We start from the raw sequence: 22,629 nt of genomic DNA, 5'->3' as shown, positions 1-22,629 counted from the left end.
GAAACTGCGTCTTCATATTATTACTCTTTCAAAGGAAATGTTACACTTCATATTTGATAAACATTTGAAATAAAAATTAATTTCTCTATTTTATCTTTCAATCCGGTGGACGGCTTCAAGTTGTTGTTGACTATCGATGGGGAGCATCGGTACATATATCGGCAACGGGAAGCTAACTCTAGACCAAATCAATATTCCCAAAAATACAAAACGATCTCCGAAAAGCAAGACAAACAAAAGATCATCTAATTAGATTAACGAAAGAAATAATATATGGTTTTAATCAAATACACTGTACAGTCACATGTTTCCTGGATGTAAAAAATGTGGGTTTGGTTTGAATTTCGCCTAAAGCTACATGAAGGCTATCTGCGATAGCCATCTCTAATTTAGTAGTGTAAGATAAAATGGTAGGCAGCTGGTCATCATCATCATCCACTGTCGACTCTTGGGCTACTTTTTTACCAACGAACAGTGAAATTGAAGCGTCACATCATAACGCCCTTACAGCTGAAAGGGCAAGTATGTTTGGTGTGACCAACATTCGAACCACAGATTACGAGTCCAATGCTTTAACTATCTGGCCATGCTGAGCCGTAGAAAATGTGGGAAGAGAACTAATAGTTCAATCATACATTAGCAAAGCTCAATGGTGGAAATATACCTGTTAATATAACCTCATGAAATGGGCATGGTCTTGAAAGTGTATGCTAAATAAGAATATAAAGATTAAGACAATAACCGACAGTACTTAGTGCACGAAGAGTAGAGCAATATAGTAACCCGGATGTTACACAAGAATAAATTTCAGTTCAAATAAAATAAAATAAACCAGGCTCTTCCTGTTCTAACCATGGACCAATCGGATTGTTGTTCATTATGCCTGGGTTCAATCGGATTGTTGTTCATTATGCCTGTTTGTCATCACAAAGCCTCTCATGACTAGAGTATCACAAATGTCTTTGTTCAAATTTTGTTTTTAGATAATAGATTTTCTTTGTTTTGTTCATAGTTAAGCACAAAGCTAGATAAAGGGCTATCTGTGCTCTGCCCACCATGGGTATCGAAACTCGGTTTGTAGCATTATAAGTCCGCAGACATTTCGCTGTGCCGCTAGGGAAGGGGGCCTGGACCATAGAATCCTATTAATAAGTATTTAACAGTTACTTTATAGTGCGCAATTGATTTCCGTATTAAAACGCTCTTGAATAGTTGAAAAGATGTTACCACATGCCACAAACTAAAAAACAACGTCATTTTACTACCAATTTGTATGCTATTGAAATTAACTTATACCATCAGTTCTTCTTTTCTAGCCATGAAAGCGCCATCTGTGTTCATTTTGAGGCGATTACATCTTTTTTTTATTTCTGTTTTTATCAATATGCATACCGTGCTATCATTCCCTTTCGTTCCATCACACGTGGAAAGATGTTTGTTTATTAGATTATACGTTGTCGAACACAGACAACAGTTTAATTATGCTTACTAGTTTTTTATATATTTGCTAGCACGTTATACTTGAAGTTGTTTTATTCGTAAAACCGTGATCAGTAATATATATATGTATATATACGCATATGAAAGAAGTCCAAAACTATAAATTACGTTGAGCGTATGTAGGCAATAAATTCAGCATCAATAAACAATAATGAAAAACCATAGAAAAGATAACTGAACAATTAATTGTGAAACTCAAACGTACAATTGTCACTCGTAACAAAATTCAAAATTACAATATTTATCAAAACAGCTTGTAATAGAATAAATCCATTATCACGTTAGTAACGCACACTAAAGAAGTATATTGAGAATTTTGCTATTTGTCAAGAAAGTACAAAAGGTATAATTTTAAAGACATTTGTCTTTAAAAAAGCGGTTTATTCGCAAGATTTTTTTGTTTTAATTTGAATCACGAGACTTAATGAACCCTACAATGCCTGTCTGTGTTTCTCACATTTGTGGTATGTGATAACAAGTCAGAGTGCTAACAGAGGTATTAATTAATTAAACAAGAACATAACGAAAGCTACGTATATGAAGGATAACTCTCAGAGCGTGAATTCCTTTCACACACCGTGGATCAATACTTTAAGAACCAAGAAACTGCGGCTTTTGTCACGTGGGCATTGAAGCGTGAAACATATGCAACAAGAAAAAAAACCAATTTACATAACAAGTCATGTAGCACTTAGAGTCTTACACGTTAGCCAATAACGGCCATGTAAAAATATTTTTCTAATGTTAAACAAATAAAAATCAAATTATTTAGCAGTATTTATAACTACTATACAGAGTTTCAGATGAAAAAGAATCTGTTGGTTAACTGTGTTTACATGAAACTGTGGTGAGAATGAAGACAACGCTAACAAGCTTTTTTGTTTTGTTTCAAACTTACTTATTAACATATAAATGTTAAAGTAAATGTCTTGTGAATATGTTTCAGTGTTTTATTTATTGAATAATTCTAAAAAGTATTTAAAATTTCCCTTAAACCAGTGAAGTTTTATTAAGTTGGATGTGTGGATGATTACAGAAAACAGAACAACTGTTGAGAAAAGAAGTAATTTTAACCTGAAAGGCAGTATGCGACACAGACATACTGCTCTTTTCTGTTCCGTATGTCCGGTCAAGTTGACAGATGGCCTAAGAGGATTAGGCGCAAGTTTGACCTCTTCCTCTCTCCCTCAGGAATATTCTAGAATATTATTATGCGTGCAATGAAAATAAAAAAATACAAACTTCTTCAAATATATCGTTTTATCATATGGTCTTTATCAACTGTCTGTCTTGTTTGTTTTCTGTTTTTTGAATTTCGCGCAAAGCTACTCGAGGGCTATCTGCACTAGCCGTCCCTAAGTTAGCAGTGTAAGACTAGAGGGAAGGCAGCTAGTCACCACCGCCTACCACCAACTCTTGGGCTACTCTTTTAACAACGAATAGTAGGATTGACCGTCACATTATAACGCCCCCACGGCTGAAAAGGCGAGCGTGTTTGGTGCAACGGGGATGTGAACCCGCGACCCTCAGATTACGAATGGCACGCCTTAACCCACCTGGCCATGCCGGGCCATAACTATCAGTCTATGAGCTGATATTATAAAAGGCGCATTTGAATAAAATCACAGTTATTAAAATTCTGATCATCACTATATAATACAAATAACTTCAGATCTTAAAAAATAATTCAAGTTAAGTGTTACCTAGCATCATCTGACATTAGAAATTAATATATACATATCAAAGCGGAGAATAAATACTGTGAATTATTACGTAAACAATGAAAATATCTAGATCACTGAAAATTGTGATTTTTTAAATATACTTTAACAAGTATCGAAGTAGTTTATGTAGTAACACAAGAAAGGCTACGTGATAGTGTTTAAACTTTGTGAATATCTTTCTAGGTTATTTAAATGCTATACAGAATACTGAATTTTACACAATTTGTACTTTTAAGAAAAACTGATCTAGCAACAAGCATAATCAATTACTACATATACGTTAATGTTAAAACTTTCTATAATTGTTTCTATATGTCTAATTAGATTACCACTAGTTAGCTTACATTTTCTGAACTGTGTTGTAATACGAGTAATTTATCTGTGATTAATTGTTTTCTAGATGTTTATCAACGGCTTATTAATTTATAATTATTTTCTTTGCATAATATGACATTATTCATTTGTTTCAAGTAATGAGCTATTATAAAGATAAATTAAATGTAATTGGTAAATACATATTCAGATAATTTTCAAGAACCTTTTAAACTGGGGATGATTTGTACTTGGTCTTGATTAGTGGTTTTTTTACATATTGTTAATTGTTTTAGCGATGCTGATGTTAGTAACAGGTTTTATTAGCTATGTACAATCGAATTGCCATTCTCAGACAAATATACTGTATCATCATTATAATTAAGTAAAAAATAGTGTGTGAAAAGCAAAGTGTTGGTCTTCACAAATGAGTTTACTGTTGTATCCACGCGACTTTAAATTGATGACCTAAGAAACAGCAACTAATCCGAAACACTAATCGCTTATACAACTGGATTGACCGTCGTAGTTGTATATATTTGGATATGAACCCGAAACTCCTCGCACATAAACAAGTACTTTATCAACTGAACAAAAGGCACTTGTCCACTACTCTGCTAACTATACCTACTTACATGACACTGTAAAGCATATTCAGATGCACAAAATGGAACTCTAGCCTTGGACTCTCCTACTCATAATCTATCAAGATAACCAGCATGTCATGTCTTCCACTTTAAGTGTGACTAAAGATATTATAATTTCTAGGTTACCCAAGATAACACGGTGTGACTGTCGATGTTACCGTTTGTCTAGGTTACCTAAACAGTTGCTATAATTGACAAAGTTTATTTTTCATAATAAAGAAGCCCCCTGCTAGTACAGCGGTATACCTACGGATTTACAACGATAAACTCAGGGGTTCGATTCCCCTCCGTAGGCTCAGCAGATAGCCAGATGTGGCTTTGCTATAAGAAAAAAAAACACACACACACACACAGAATATAGAAACAGACACACTTCATTTGTCCCTTTTATTGTTTCTAGCATTCCGAAATAGACATAGTATAACCTATGAAGTTACTTTTTTATAAGGATACTAAAACCGAAATATTAAGGTCACATACAAATTGGCAAACATATAAGAATACCTCGGATATAAAATTTACTTTTTTATCAAAGTTGAGACTACTGCAGACAACCAGACATGTAAATAAAAATTAATTCACCTACACGTTCTCAGAATTAATGGTTCCTAGATGTAAAATTAATCAAAAATGTTATAGTCGATAATGTATAGTTCTTTATATTTTCAGCAATTCACTGACTTAAAGTAGTCAGGTTAAATGGATTGTTTCTAGGCTAATCTTTTTTTATAAGTCTTGTTTGCTAAAGACATAAAAAGTCGAATATATAAATGTATCAGTGTACACAACAGAGCAAAAGGAAGTCGTTCAGCAGTGAGGCGAATACTAAACCCTACAATAAACCGGGATTATCAGCTTGTTCTACTCTATGTGTCAGCCTGTTTTATTCTCGAACTTGTGGCATTCTGCGCCAGGAATACAATCTTCTACAAGTTCAACTTTTATAATTTATTCATAAGATTCATGAATTCGGGCTTTTAGTGTCTTTATGCTTATATCAACCATTCATGTTTTCTATTTCCTAATGTCTGTAGAAAAGGAGAGCAGCTTAGGCTTAAAACTTTTGTATTAACGTTTTGTCTGTTTTTGCGTTTAATCTCATTTGTTATGAATGACTGACTATAGCAAAGGTTTCAATCAAATGTTCTACAAAAAAATCGAAAACTATCAGTTATATATATATATATAACACATGTTTTGAACAAACCGTATTTACTGTAAGTTCAAAGGCGATTCTAACGTCCTACAGTAGGTCAGCTATACGTTTACAGACAACTAACGCTAGAATTCGAGGCTCGATTCCCCAGGCTACAAAACACTGAGAGAGCCCATTTTGTAGCTTTGTACTAAAGAAAACTAGCTTTTTCTAGCTTTACCTAAAAGAAGTCGAAATTTCGGTTTAACTGATTTGTCAGTGTGTACGTATCATTACGCAAACCTAAAGGTCGAAAACAAATGTACAAATTTAATCTTTACTTTTAATATTTTCCTTAAACATCTACGAAAAGAAAAAATTTTACTCTGTTAACCTATAACATTTTGGCCACTTGGCTGCGATACCGAGTATTTTTATGAAGATTGCAATGTATTGTTATTAACAAAATTTGGGCCCGGCATGGCCAAGCGTGTTAAGGCGTGCGACTCGTAATCTGAGGGTCGCGGGTTCGCATCCCTGTCGCCCCAAACATGCTCGCTCTTTCAGCCGTGGGGGCGTTATTATGTTATGGTCAATCCCACTATTCGTTGGTAAAAGAGCAGCCCAAGAGTTGGCGGTGGGTGGTGATTACTAGCTGCCTTCCTTCTAGTCTTACACTACTGAATTAGGGACGGCTAGCACAGATAGCATTCGAGTAGCTTTGTACGAAATTCAAAACAAAGAAACAAACAAACAAAATTTGTCTTACGCGGCTAGAGTACTCACATACATATCATTCTAAAACGATGCCATACTGAAAAATAATAGCTGAATAAAAAACGTAGCTTCTATAAAGATATCTTTCAAATGATCTACACAGTGGAAAGTTCTCTTTTGAGGGACAAAAAATATTGACAACATCACAAAAAATAATTCTTTCTGTTTATCTTAATATACGATTAATTTAATATTCACCAAATACGACCACGATTTTGTTCACATCGAAGAAATAATAATTTTCTATATAAGTCTATTGTTGGTCCATTTAACTGAAAGGTGTATATGAAACATCAAATTAATTGTTTGGTTTAAAGAATTAGTTGTTTAGATTATAATTTTCCTATCTATCTGATGTAAAATCTTATTGGGAGAACAGTCTAAACAAGTTTAGATGATTTTTTGTAGAGAAATCGAGGTAGATTCCCCTTCCCCTCAACAAAAGACTAAATTTAAGTCTAAATCCATAAGCCATTTCGGTTTTATTGGAGCCCGGCTTGATCTAGGGGTTATCGATTCCAGACTCTATGTTACAAAGTGGCTCGCACTATGCGGTCGTAAGTGCGTTATAAGAGTTCAAATCCCACTATTCGATTGGAATAGACAAAGAGTTAGCGGCGGATGCTGGTAAATATTTGCTTTCTTTTCATTCCATAAGCTCCAAATTAAGAACGGTTAGCTCTGACAGATCATGTTTAGTTTCGCGCCAATAGTCGAAACAAATCGAATCAATTATTCTTACTACTTTAATACCGTGAATGAAGGCTCAATTCAACGAAGAAATCCATAGCAAAGTATGCGACACCGACGCCAACCACAAATGACGTTTAATGTTATGGCTCAAAGTAATTGAAGGGTACGGCCCACACTTCCATTTACGGCATTACTTTCTGAGCCCGGCATTACCGTGCGCCTTTTTCAGAAAGTTTTTTTTTTTCTCATGATGTACAAAATAATGTATTAAACTATGTAAAAAAGACGTGAGGTTGACGTTTCAACAAAACGACATGAATCAGGACCCGATATAGGTCACTTGGTATAAATATTGATAACCTTCTATTGTTCTTTTTTTGATCAAATGGTTGCTCATACATTTTTATTTACTCCCGATAAAGTTAGTTTGGTCAAAATGCTGACCATACATTTTTTTTTTCTTCCTATAAAGTTAGTTTGGTCAAATTTCTGGTCATACATTTTCCTTTTCTGTCAATAGAGTTAGTTTGGTCAATGTGCTGACCATATATTTATCTTTCCTCCCGATAAAAACAGTGGCCATACATTTTTAATTTGTCCAGATTGATGAACGTCGGTTAGTGACAGAGATAAACACACATAGCTTTTTTTAAAGCTATCTGAAAGCTAACACAGTGTTTTTTCAGGTTTTATTACACATTTATTGCATTCATTTGTTCATCACGGTATTTCAGAACGTTTAAGAGACTAATTTTAGTAATTAAATTATAAAACGACAAAAACACAAATATTTATTTATACTATGTAGTATATAAAATCCTTTCTTATTTTTTTCATTGAATAATCATAGAAATTATTTATTAATTTTACTTTAGAAAAATAAATTGTTAGCTTTCACCTGATCAGTGTACGTTTTGGGATTATGACCGAAAATAATGTTAACAGAGAAGATAAACAGCTAATGGTTTATTTGTTTTTTGAATTTCGCGCAAAGCTACTCGAGGGCTATCTGCGCAAGCTGTTCCTAATTTAGCAGTGTAAGCCTAGAGGGAAGGCAACTAGTCATTACCACCAACCACCAACCACCAACTCTTAGGCTACTCTTTTACCAACGAATAGTAGGATTGGTCGCCACATTATAACGCTGGGGACGCTGAAAGGGCAAGCATGTTTGGTGTGGCGGGGATTTGAACCTGCGATCCTCGGATTATGAGTCGATCTCCTTAACCACCTGGCCATGTCGGGCCTAAACAGCTAATGAAATAATGCATTCTAATCATTATAAGTAAGAACATAAGAATAGTATAATGTATTAGATGTAATTATTACTGCAGCGTTTCTTAAATGTTTGTCCTTTACGTCCCCATTTGATAAATATGGTTTATTGTGCGCCCCTCTTTTATAAATCAGTCAAAGAGTAAGATAAGTCACAAGATGTAATACACAAACACATTAATATGTTGTACCTGTTGTAATACTTACCCATTATTTCCATTACTAATATATATATATACATAAACGTGTATTTTTTTCATTGTTGCACTATTGACTGTATCCTAGTAGCTCGCGCCTCCGCCAAGATATGATTTGAATCCCCTATGGGGAACGTTCCCCACACTTTGGGAAACATTGTATTACTGATTTGATTTTTAGTTAAGAACTATATTTGTAACTTGCTTTGATTGGAAGTTAATATTAATTCATGAATGTTCAGAGTAAATGAATGATATAATTCCTCAACATCATATAATAAAGTAATAATTTCATTTTGACCTTTATTTTACAAAGATCAAGCTGAAAACAAACAGCGACATTCTTTGATATCATAGAAAGATAAAGTATATAACGTTACTCCGTCATGAAAACATGCTAGAAACTTCCATCGTATATTTTGTTCTTTACCTCCTGGTCTCTTAATAGCACTAAATTAACTCAGTGGATTTTTTTTCATAGCCATGCTCAGCAAGCCCTAGTGTTATTGTGCTAATCTATGGTAAACAGTTGAAAGAAACCGAAACTGAATGCAGTAGTTCACTGAACCAAAGATCTGGACCAATGTGTGTTAATGATAATGAACGTGTAAATAGCGCTACGTTGGACAGTGAGTTTGCGATCACTTTATGAATCTATAAAATGCACAATTTTAATCTGATGTCAAGATGCTAATTGGCTACTATAATATTTCTCAAATCATAACTTAAATCATTATATACGTTTAGTTTCTTCATTTCTATCGTTTACTATAAAATTGTATCCCAAACGTTCTCCTATTCTCAACTTTCTCTCAACATTTTCCAACATTATTCTTCGAAATGACTCTGCACACTTTAATTAGTTTCTTGTCGAATATTTTCCTGACACTATTTCTCAGAACATATCAGTAAACACTGTTGTGTGTATTAATATCCCCTGATATTGTTCTCGATATATTTACCCAACTTTGTCTTTACGTTAGTATTTCACAAACATTATTACTCAAAACGAAGTTGTACGTTTAACATTGTCTCATCACTGATGTTTCCTGAACATTTCTTTAAACGACGTTGTCGGCTTTTGTCACTAATATTTCCTGACCACATTTCTTAAAAGTATTTTCTAAGCCTTATCATCTACAATAATCTTTGTTCTCGAACTGGAAACAACATTAACTTTGCCTATAGAGTTGCATAGCACTCTTTACATCATTTACACAGCAAGGACTACATGAAGTTTTAGAGTCTCAGTCCTAGATAGTATATTTTAGTGTGAAATTCTGGAAGTTTTAAACGCACGAAGAATAAAGTTGTTAACCACAATTAAACAAGTATTAAAGTATTTAAAAGATAAACAATTATTATTGCACAGATACTTCTGGTATGCCAAATCTGAAGCGACCAACCAGAAACCCATTTATTCTTCCTAACTTGCTGTCGTGCGACTTAAAAAACTACCAAAATAGAAATCATTTGGAGTTCGTTACAATATAAAAACGTTAGTAATTGTTACAAACACCCTATCAATATTAAAATATTCATTTTGTAAAACAATTACATAACAACAAGAATATATATATATATATATAAAGGGATGAACTGGTCAGGAAGATACATCAATACAGTGTTTCTACCTATAAAACCTGCTATATTTCAGTATCTTTAGTTCATAGATCATTGGTAAGTAAACAGACGATTGGCAATCTAGTAGAGGAACTACACTACATACACAATACGTATTCTCTTCATGAGGAAAGTAACACTAGTCCTCTTTACAGAACTTCATGTTTTCTTTGTGAACTCGGCTTCAAAAATGGAATGTTTTAGTTAAATCTATTTATAATGTTTGTAGGTAAAGGATCAATATGGTATAAAAAAATCATCTTGGATTTTATGACACTGAGCTACATCTATTTATAATTGTTTAGTTATTGTCTTTGAATCTGTTCTAAAACTGTTTTCTTAAACTTATGTGCTTAAAGAAAGATACCGAATATCGTTTAGTTTTAACGTTTGTAGCTCTCGTAATTTTAAATATTCATACACGTGCTGAGAGTAACAAGTAATATACTACCTAAATGCTTCAATTAATATGCGTTATTTACACCCAAAAGTCTCCTGGTGACTTGAAGAATGTTAATTAGTGTATGTACTAGGCATATTTTATAATGCCCATACATATGGTTATCATATTAACAATAACCAGAGCAAAGACAGCATACGAGGTCTGTTAAAAAAATACGCGGACTGACGTCATAAAACAAAATGTACTTTATTTAGAAGTTACAGGTCTGGGACCCCTTCAAAGTACTCTCCTCCCCAACGCACACACTTATCCCAACGGTGTTTCCACTTGTTGAAACAGTCCTGGCACGCTTCTTTTGTAATGTCCTCCAGCTCCTTCGTCGCATTTGCCTTAATCTCGGGAATCGTCTAAAATCTTCTTCCTTTTGAGTTTGGGGAACAAAAAAAAATTGCAAGGAGCAAGGTCAGGTGAGTAGGAGGGGGTGTGGGGAAGAACAGTGATCGAGTGTTTGGCCAAAAACTCAAGAGTTCTGAGGCACAGATTTCGCAGCAACGCGGTGCATTTTCAATTTTTCGGTCAAAAAATCTCGTAACAAGATCCAACTGATATCCCAAACTCTTCAGCAAGCTCCCTAACAGTCAGACGTCGACTTGCCCGCACCAGGATGTTGATTTTGTCGACGTGTGGGTCGTCAGTTGACGTGGAAGAACGTCCAGGACGCTCATCATCTTCAATGGACTGTCGACCATCTTTAAAATGTTCATGCCACTTGAAACATGCCGTACGTTTCACAGCAACATCACCGTAAACCGTGTTAAGCATAGCAAAAGTTTCAGTCGCAGATTTTCCAAGTTTAACACAAAATTTCAAAGCAAGTCGTTGTTCCTTTAGGTCATTCATTCTGAAATCCACCAAACGAAAAAATCGCACTTCACTTAAAACCGCGTAGCTAATACACAAATGAAGATAACTGCAATCGAGAAATGGCGCCGTAATCAGCTGATCTGTGCGAACCTAGCGACACCAAGCGGATTCCCCTGGAACCAACTGGAGCCGCACAATTCAAACAGTCCGCGTATTTTTTGAACAGCCCTCGTATTGTGTAGATTTGTAGTTCATTCTAAACGAACATATAATTTACCAACACTAAGCCAGCCTGTAGAAAATGCTACACGTTAGAAACAGTAATCAAGTTTTGTTTGTTGAATTTCGCGCAAAAGTTACTAATTGCTTCAGTCGTTCTCAACTTAGTAGTAATAGACTAGAACAGTGTTTTTAAGATGGGTCGCCAACCCCAAAGGAGGTCAGGAGCAGGTTTTCAAGGGGATTACGAGATGGCTGCGCTGACTGAATATTCTTTTAACTTCTAGACGTGGTACAAACTATAAAGCACTGCGTCAAGAAACGTCAATAATATTTAATATCTGTAAAGATAATGGCGGTCACAACGCCAAGAGCCCGGATGCAGGGGTTGTCTGGAAATCCAGCTGAGAAACACTGGACTATAGAGAAAGTAGTTAGCGTGTGTTTGTGTGTTTTTTTTTTATAGCAAAGCCACATTGAGCTATCTGCTAAGTCCACAAAGGGGAATCAAACCACTGATTTTACCGTTGCAAATCCGAATACTTACAGCTGAACCAGCTTTTGACCAAAGTTGTCAGCGAACACGACACACCACCAAATAGTGGGCTACTCTAATCGAATATATACATCTCTCTTATAAAGCACCCACGACATTAAAGTGAGAAGCTAGATTTTATTTATTTCGGTGGTAGCAGGGCACGAACACAGAATTTCATATTTATATTCCAATACGCTACCACTGGGCCACTCTCATCCCGATGCTAAGAGTTTCTCTGACAAATCTTGTGTTTTAAAGATAAACTTTAGGTGATTCTGTAACAAATGTTATACGTTAGGAACGGGCATCAAGTGATTATACAGCGAATGGTGTACGTTAGAAATAGTCATCAGGCGAGTCAAAAAACAAGTTTAGAGATACACAAAGTATGTTTGGTTTTGGTTTCAGAATCAGTACAATAAAAACAAACAAGTTTTTGTTTAAACCTAAAAAAAGTTATATTTTCATACGCTGTAATAAACAAACAAAAACAAGTGATCCAAATAAATTCTGGTTTGCTTTGCAAAGTAATGAGTTATAACGTATTTTAAAGACTTTCTCTTTTAATCCATAAATCAACACAAAGCAAAGGCAGAAAGAAAAAAGTTCAAAATTAATAGTTTAATTTCCTGGCAGAATATTTCCTACTTCTGAGACGATCATTTGTTCTAAGTACTTCAGTGTAGCTGTAAGTATACAGCTCTTAAAATATAGCTCTTCCCTAACATATAAATCGAGAAACAAAATGTGTTCTTCGATAAGTGGAATCTAATTATTCCACGTGGTCTATTGAACTATGTGCAGATTCAATTATCACTTAGCTTTTCTGTTCATCTATCTATATATCTATTCTTGTTGCTTTGGTTGGATTTAGCAAAAGCAGCTTGCTTTATGATGTAAAATTCAAAATCTTTGTGACAAATGATGCTGTAACGAGGAAGGTACAGCATTATTTTTATTTAAAAAAATATTAATTGGTGAAATGTAATAGATATAATTAGTGTTTTCTCCGTGTGCTAGTAAATAATATTTATAATTTTTTCTGCCTGTTAGTATGTTTTAAACTTTGTTTTTGCGCGCTAACTGATATATAACTGATGTTCTAGAGTACATAAAATAACGTTATTTTATATACATGGAAGTTATAAAGAATGCCCTTATTTCAAATTATTATTTTAAAAACTACTTGTTGTAGAATGTAGAGGAAAAAAATCACCACAGGTACATTTGAGAAATACAAGTTTTATTGAGGAATGTCTGAGCTTGGTAAATTTTATTTGAAAACTACATTATACTGCACACATCGTTCATGGTGATTTTATCTGTCGTCTTTTAATACTACAAGACTGGTGAGTTGGATAAAACCTGTACTGACATGTAGAGAATTGCGTGAACCAACAAACAAGACTCGTAATCTGAGGGTCGCAGGTTCGAATCTCCATCACATTAAACATGCTCACCCCTTCAGCCGTGGGGACGTGATAATGTGACAGTTAATCCACTATTCGTTGGTAAAAGAGTAGCCCAAGAGTTGGCGGTGGGTTGTGACGACTATCTGCATTCTATCTATTCTATCACTTCAAAATTAAGGACGGCTAGTGTAGATAGCTATCGAAAATCTTTGCGCGAAATTCAAAACAAACCAAACCATCAAATACTTTCCAGAACGGAGTGTATTTGCAGCATCTAAAATTAGGGATAGGTCTGGTATGGTGAGAAGCATATTAGAAACCTTCTGTGGCAGTTTTTAAACACTTCTAGTGTGACCGAACTTTACGGAATAAGACTTATGATTTGCTGGCGAAATTTTATTCTCTTAGGAAAAGCAGTTTGTAAAAGTCGATCATATTAAATATGGAGTTTCTTTACAATTGTTCCGTTATTTCTCTTTTACGCTTTTACTAGAGAAAAATGATATGTGTTTCATGTAGCTATTAATACGCGAAGTACTTAATAATATGTGTATTTACTATATAGTATCTAATACTTTACGTTTCGTTGCACGCGCTTTCTTAAAAAAGTTTAATATATTTACATTTGTAGTTAAGCACAAAGCCACTCAAAGAGGTATTTGTGTTTTGCTCACTGCTGATATCGAAATACGGTTTGTATCGCTAGAAGTCCTCAAACATGTCGCTGTGCTACTATGGAATAAGTATTTCCGTATTAGAAGAAACTTATCAAGTGTTTTTATAAATACAAACAACGTTTCTTTCCTTATCGTTGATCTAGCTAAGCAGTCATGAGAGCTGATATTTTCAAAACTACAGTCTGTAGTTGTTCTTGTCAAACATTTTGTATACTTGCCTGCATTAAGTTTTATAATTACCTGTGAAGTAACTAACTGGTCTCTGTTATTAATCTAAAGATGTATAGGTATTTCTTGAGAATTGTTTACCGTTAAGTCTACTGCACGCCAATGAAAAATAACACAGACATTAAAAAGATATCGAGAACCATATGAAAGTCATTTTAATTACCCATTATACTAACCTAGAAACAGTTTCTTAAGATTCAGAGAGCACTTTGTGCTGTGTATTTTCTCCTGCAAGCAAGCATTGGATATTGTCTAAGAGCATCCGGGTAATTTATAGGATGATATCGCGTGGCCGACATGAGTGAACTTAGCTTTTTTCCGCTAAAAAATACAATGAAAAAAGGCTTCAGCTGCAGACACCATTTATTTACTCCCGATAAAAAACACTTTATTATTTAAAGGAAATGCTTTACTATTTTGTCTTTCATAAAGTACTATCGAGAGTTATATATTCGTTAAACTTAGGATTTTCTCTTCTTTAACTTTCATTTCGAGTCGTGGCTGTCGTATTTCATATTCCAGTAGGAACGTAATTATTAACTTGATGACAACTACTCTGTTGTTGTTTTCTTTCTGTTTTGCAGAAGTAATTTTTTTATTGTGTAAAGGCCCGGCATGGCCAAGCGTGTTTAGGCGTGCGACTCGTAATCTGAGGGTCACGGGTTCGAATCCTGGTCGCACCAAACATGCTCGTCCTTTCAGCTGTGGGGGCGTTATAATGTTACGGTCAATCCCACTATTCGTTGGTAAAAGAGTAGCCCAAGAGTTGGCGGTGGGTGGTGATGACTAACTGCCTTCCCTCTAGTCTTACACTACTAAATTAGGGACGGCTAGCGCAGATATCCCTTGTGTAGCTTTGCGCGAAATTCAAAACAAACAAACAATTATTGTGTAAGCTGAAGCAACATTTACTTTTCTAAAATATAATTATAAAAAACAACAAAAAATAATTTGAACGTAGTGATGATTTTGTAAGGAGCTATCTACAGCCACAGCACTAATCCGTTTGAAACTAAATGTATTAATAGATCAGGATAGAATAATACATCTATTTATAGATATACAAATAGCTAGAAGTATGAAGAGTTATTTCTTATAAGTATTGCATTCTATTCTCTATCCTATGATTTTAATAGTTCACCTATTCATTTACATGTATTGCATGTTTGTTTTTGGAATTAAGCACAAAGCCATACAACACTTCTGTTCTCTGTCCACTTTGGGTATCAAAACCTGGTTTCTAGCGGTGCGAGTCCGCAGATATGCCACTGTGCCACTGGGAGACCATCTATTGTTTATTTACCATTTGTGGTTCGATTTGTTTCAAAAAGTTAAATTGAAGGCGTTTTACATTAATTAATTATGCTTGTTCGTATACGACATTGTATCAGGCTTATTATAAAAATAGTGTTCTAAGCACTTGTGTTTGATTTATCCCAGCCGGCCTGAATAACTCTGAACTGAGCAATGGCCGGCATGGCCAGGTGGATTAAGGCGTTCGAATCGTAACCTGAGGATCGCACCAAACATGCTCGCCCTTTCAGCCGTGGGGACGTTATACTGTGATGGTCAATCCCACTATTCGTTGGTAAAAGAGTAGTCCAAGAACTGGCGGTGAGTGGTAATGGCTAGTCGCCTTCCCTCTAATCTTATACTGCTAAATTAGGGACGGCTAGCGCAGATAGCCCTTGTGTAGCTTTGCGTGAAATTCAAAAACATATAAAGAAACAAATTGAATTGTGTGAAACTTTTCGTCAATAATGGATACAGCGGATATAGTGTTATTGAAATACTAGGGTTGTACACTACCATAATTGTTGCCCTAAAATACTAGATAAATTACGCAGTGCTTGCATATATGATAACCCTAATACTAATGAATTCTAAGAAGTATAACCCACATATGTAATGGCCAAAAAACTGTATATCTATCTGCTTCTATGTCAAACTCTGTATCCTCCAATCGTAGAAAAAAATTTTACATGAAAATGCTTATTTTTAAGAGTTTATTACAAGAAAACTATTCATATTTTTTGCAATTCTTAAAGTTTCTTATCGATCCGCCAGTCTTCGTATGATGTGGTGAAAGGTCAATTCGAGAAGAAATAAACAAAAACGTATAAAGGACAAAATGTTTCTTTTTGTGAAAGAATTTCACAAAACAAAACTAACTGAAAGAAATATTTAAGAGATAGAAACATGAACGTAAAAAAAAGCTTAAAGAGAAGAACTTGGTTCAAAAATATTTGTAATATATGAGTATAAAAAATACATAAAGGGAAGAACGTGTTTGAGTATAAATATGCCATATAAACTGGTTTGAATTTAATTATTCCCTCTTTCACACTTATAGAAATTATAACCGTAAAAAAGCGTTCACTTGTAGAAGTCATTTTTTCTTGCGCTCAGTAAAATGACAAAGAATGGTGGTATCCAACGGAAATAAATCTCCGTGGGTATTATAATGTGGTAGGTGCATCCATTGCATTGCAGTTAGATACCTTTGTTTAAAAACACAATGAAATTTTCCTTATTGAAATAACGCATGGAATGGCAAAATACAGTTTTAAACGACCTACTAGATAATCATATTGAACATGCGTCCTTGTTCAAGGACAATGGATATCTATCTGCTAGTTAATTGTAAGTTTGCTTCAATGGCTAGTAAAACGCATTTACACCATAGAAACTATTATTGTAACGCTGCTATATTAGTTATATCTCAGTTGGTATAAATAGCTCTTGAATTGTGCGAAACGCGTTGCCAGCAATAGATATGGCGAATATAGTTTAATTATAATACTATTAACATACACTCTTCTAATTGTTAAAAATTCCTAAGGAGATAGATAAAGAACGTACTGTTTAATCAAATATACAATAAGCGTAACATTAATGTCTTATGACAAGAATAATTAATTAAAATTATTCTTTGCAAGTTTGTTAAAGACGTTCATACCATAATAGGTTTTACATCATTTTTCATGTAATTTGAAACTTTTAGACACGTGCTTTAATGTTTGATTAATTGATTACAGTGTTCCAATTTAGTGTCAGCTGGATTAGTGAATTTGTAGAATATCAATAGTTCCCGACGAAGCTGTAGCAGCTAAATGTTGAGGCAATACAGATACATTCTCGAGATATAGATTGTAACTTTTTTTACCTTAATATGTCAGCCAACGTATTATAACTATATCACTAAATAAAATGATACTTCAGAAAGTCGGCTAACTTATTGTTATCATATCACTGAATGTAAAAATATCACAAAAAAATTCAGCCAACCAATTGTTATCACATTACTAAATATAATAATGATATTGGAGAAAGACGGACGAATTACTACTTTGGTATTATTAAATATGGATAAATTTGAAAATCAGCAAATTATTTTTTTGTAATATTGTTATTGTACGAGTAAATTAAAAGTTTTGAACAAAAATAACTAATTAATTCGTATAATATCATCATATTTGTCAAAAATATTAGAAAAAACCAGGATTAGTTTCAACATGTCACAAGAATAAATAAAACTTTAAAAAAAATAATAAATTATTATTCTTGTTTTATAATTCTTTTATCTTTATTGTAACGTCATATACACTCCAACTCAAATTAAAGATTTATCTGGCGCCAGGATGTCACTTTCTGGCGTTTATTTTTTTCACGCTTAGAAAAAACAAGATCGTAAGTAATGGGATTTAGAATAAGTTAGAATTGTCAATTCTAAATCTCTAATTTATTTTATCATTGTACAGAAACCACTTGCGTTTCTTTGTGTTGAATTAGAAGAAAAATCTTATATTTTGCGTTAGGTTTACATTCATGTGCTGTTTGGAATATCCAAACGTTAAAAGTCCTACGGGTTAAGAACGAAGACAGATAAATATTACAAACAAGAGTAACTATTTTTTGACACCAGCTTTTGAAATTTTTTTAATGTAACGTGTTCGACATATAATTTAGCGTTAACATATTTGCAACGATTTAAAAACATATACAGAAGAATAGTTCTTGTTTTTGAATTTCGCGCAAAGCTACTCGAGGGCTATCTGCGCTAGCCGTCCCTAATTCAGCAGTGTAAGACTAGAGGGAAGGCAGCTAGTCATCACTGCTAACTCTTGGACTACTCTTTTACCAACGAATAGTGGGATTGACCGTCACATTATAACGCCCCGACGGCTGAAAGGGGGAGCATGTTTGGTGCAACCGGGATCTGAACCCGCGACCCTCGGATTACGAAGCGCACGCCTTAACTCTCCTGGCCATCAGAAGGATAGACAAAGAAAATTGCAACGCTTTCTAACAACCTAAGATATAAACTGGGTATAATGTGTTTCTCTTTAAATATATACTTTAACAACTTAAGTTAACATAAAATCCTATGGAAATTGAACCACAACATCTGTCCTAAAATAAACTAGTAGAAAGTTGTTCTAAATAGTCAATAAATTCTATTATTTTATTTTGATAATTTTATATTACCTTATGTTTACAGGTTTCAGAAATATTGTACTCAAGCCATATAAGCATAAAACATTGTTGAACAGTCAATAATTGTAGTCTGTTTTTTTGTTTTTCAGGTTATGGAAACGTCGCTCCTAAGACTTACTGGGGAAAACTAGTGACCATTGTGTACGCCATCGTCGGCATTCCTTTAATGTTTATTTTTCTAACCAACATCGGGGACTTGCTAGCTAAATCTTTCAAGTACATCTATGGGTGGTTGTGCGTCTGTAAATCGAATGAAGACAAACGTCGACGCCGACATCCTGAGCACTATCGAGTTCATCACATCGTTCTCCACGATACAACGCCAAATACCCATAATTCTTTAAACCCAAGTTTTCCCAGTAAATTTGGTGGACATCTCCCAGATGAAATCAAGATGGAAGCATTACAGGAAGAAATCTCAGAAGAAAATGATTATGAGAAACAAAGAGTCAAAGTACCAGTTGCATTGTGCTTAGCATTGATTACAGGGTACATCTGTGGGGGCGCTTTCCTGTTTTCACTCTGGGAAGGGTGGGACTACCTAGATGGCGCTTACTTTTGCTTCGTCACACTGAGTACTGTTGGGTTTGGGGATTTGGTTCCTGGTGACACTGTAGTTTCAGATGCTGAACAATCTCAGCAAACGTTGATCATTTGCTCATTTTATTTGCTTGGAGGCATGGCTTTAATCGCCATGTGCTTCAATCTTGTACAGGAAGAGGTCGTTCTCAAATTACGGAACTTTGGGAGGAAACTGGGAATCATACGGGAAAGAGAAGACACGCAAGCATGAGTCAGAAGCCGAATTTGTTGATCAGGCGCGATAAAACAGACTCAAGGAAAGAGGCTAAGGACATGATTGAAAAATGAAACAAGGTCGAAAAGTAGCTTAATTTTGGGAAAAGATTTAGGATTGTACTGAAAGTGGGGTAAACACACAACTAAAAAACAAAGGCTTAAGACACGTAAGAATGGATTTGAGGTTAAGTTTTAGAACTGGAAGGTAAAAATAAATGAACCTAAAAAGAGACTAAACAATCTTACATGACAACTTACAAAAATGGGCCTAGGAAGGGTCTAAGGGCTCTAACAGAAATGTAACGAAATATCGGAAAAGTATGCTGTGGAATATTTGAGCCGTAAAAATCAAAACTGGAAAAAAGGTACATGATTATAATAAGGAGAATTAGAGCTATATGATACCGAAGATAAAAAAGGTACATGATTATAACAAGGAGGATTATAGCTATTTGATACCGAAGATAAAAAAGGTACATGATTATAACAAGGAGGATTATAGCTATTTGATACCGAAGATAAAAAAGGTACATGATTATAACAAGGAGGATTATAGCTATTTGATACCGAAGATAAAAAGGTACATGATTATAACAAGGAGGATTATAGCTATTTGATACAGAAGATAAAAAAGGTACATGATTATAACAAGGAGGATTATAGCTATTTGATACCGAAGATAAAAAAGGTACATGATTATAACAAGGAGGATTATAGCTATTTGATACCGAAGATAAAAAGGTACATTATTATAAGAAGGAGGATTAGAGCTATTTGATACCGAAGATAAAAAAGGTACATGATTACAACAAGGAGGATTAGAGCTATTTGATACCGAAGATAAAAAAGGTACATGATTATAAGAAGGAGGATTAGAGCTATTTGATACCGAAGATAAAAAAGGTACATGATTATAACAAAAAGGATTAGAGCTATTTGATACCGAAGATAAAAAAGGTACATGATTATAATAAAGGAGGATTATAGCTATTTGATACCGAAGATAAAAAAGAGTGAGGAAACGAAATATATGAGACCGGAAAAGAGACACATGAACTTGAGAAGAAATAAAAAATAAGATCTATATGAAACTGAAAGCGAAGACATACAATAATAATATGAAACCGGTAAAGGATCACAATAGTTTGGAGAGGAATATTAAAAGTATATGACTGTCCACCAGAGACAACTTATCAAATTTAAACTTTTGTAGCAAATTTACTTAGAAAAAAGAAGATAACTGTATAATAATTATATATTGAAAGTTCAGTTTTTTAATAAATAAACTTTAGCTATTAGTTGGACACTTTGTCTCTTGTGTAACTGTTCTGCAGTCTTGAGATCCACTTTTAATATGCTCTATGTCTGTTTTGTTCTTAGAAGTTGAACTTTAAGTTACTGTATATCTGTACTATACTCATGAGCTGACGTAATAGTTTCCTACATCATCATAACTGTATTCTAATGTTGAGGTAATTTTAACAGTTTGGTACGTTACTGTATTTTAACTATTACTTGAGCTTTTATTTTCATGTATAAATGTACTCTAATCATGAAGAAACTGTTAGGTTTCTTATTTTGCCTCACTTTAACTATAACATGAGCTTTAATTTTCACATATAACAATACTCTTCTCATGAGTTGGCCTAACAATTTTCAAATTATCTCCTTTATCTGTAAGTTGAGCTTTTAGTTTCACTTATAACTATACTCTGCTCATGAAATGATTTTAATAGTCTCCTATGTTAACGTAGTTTAGCAATTAGTTGAGTTTTTATTTTATTGTATAATTTTTATATGTATTTACTGTCTTACCACATTTCAAGAACAATTTTTTTTGAGCAGAGGTAAAATTTGTATAAATCAATTTGATTGCGATTGTATACAATCAAACATAACTTATTACCTATTAATCCACATTTTCTACTAGTGAAGTGGTCATGTCTGTCAACTGGTGTTGGTCAACGGTAATATATTAACGCATCAATGAAATTCAAACATCATTGTGCCTTACACAGTAGTGTTGTTCTTATCAACTCGTAGCTCTTACCATATTCACTTGTATCACAGTAATCTTTCACTAAGAAGGTAAATTTAATTTTTAAGATGTAACAAAGTTATAATGTATTTAGTATTAATTATTATTACAAAAGCCACAATATTGTCCCTTTTTTATTTAACAGATGGATACAGTGCGTTAAAGTTTTCAAACCTACTGTGTATTCTCAACTAAATTTGCATTTTTATGATATTAGTTAGAGTTGAAAGGAAGTCAAGGCATACGACAGGGTCATTTGTTCAGTGTATAGTGCAAATATTTGAGTAATTGTAAGTTTCAAATTAGTTATTTATTTTCAGGATCTTTTTTTCATATTTTCAAATGATCAGGAGATGATCAGGATAGCTACTACTTAAATTGTCAAGTTGAAGATTTTTTCAATATGATGTGAAATTCTTTACTCGCTTAGCTTCACTCGGATTGTGCCTTTTTCTCGTAAGTTATTATATCTAGATACTTCTTGTTTCAAGAACTCAGCGGTAGCATCCGTTTTCTGTTATAAAACAAAATACAGACGAAGCAAAACAAGATAACTGATCATAACAGAAAACGGTGATTGGTTGAAATTTGAATGATGGAATCGTAATGGCGATCAGTCAGTGTTTTCTAACATAAATCTATTATAAAGTGATATTGTCTTAAGAGAGAACAGACACTACCTTATCAAAGAAAATAACTTACTAGCATATCCTTCATTAATTATTCAAACCCTCGATAACACACATGTATCTAATATAACCCTATATTTAAAACGCGAAAAGTGATTTCGCATATGATTTTTAGTGATCAGATTAAGGACTTCCTGTGAAGTTCAAAACCAAAACAAATAGGCTTAACGTTAACACGTACGCAAGTTTTCTTATTTACTGCTTGTATATTTCTTTTGAATGTCTTGTGGGTTCTCTGAAATATTAAGAAAGGATGACGTGATACAGTTGCTTCCTTCTGAAGTTAAGGATAGTTTTTTTTCCTTCGACAATGATCCATCGCACCTAAATAATATATACATTACCCCAAAGTTTGTATATCGAGCTCTAACCACGCATTCCAT

The 22,629-nt window shown here is 34.0% G+C and overlaps 1 protein-coding gene across 1 annotated transcript in view; it reads left to right on the top strand.

The window, feature by feature from the left end:
• The window catches only part of LOC143239146 (TWiK family of potassium channels protein 7-like), a 100,835-nt gene extending 80,139 nt beyond the window's left edge, over nt 1-20,696 (top strand). The window contains exon 2 of the mRNA XM_076479994.1: nt 18,811-20,696. Coding sequence (XP_076336109.1) covers nt 18,811-19,514 — 704 coding nt within the window. The 3' untranslated portion in view covers nt 19,515-20,696. The remainder of the gene's footprint in view (nt 1-18,810) is intronic.
• Nucleotides 20,697-22,629: the final 1,933 nt, after the last annotated feature.

This window comes from Tachypleus tridentatus, chromosome 13 (genome assembly GCF_004210375.1).
Source record: "Tachypleus tridentatus isolate NWPU-2018 chromosome 13, ASM421037v1, whole genome shotgun sequence".
In the NCBI taxonomy this organism is placed as follows: domain Eukaryota; kingdom Metazoa; phylum Arthropoda; class Merostomata; order Xiphosura; family Limulidae; genus Tachypleus; species Tachypleus tridentatus.
Note: the sequence above shows the minus strand (reverse complement) of the source record. Positions and strands in the feature narration are given on the sequence as shown.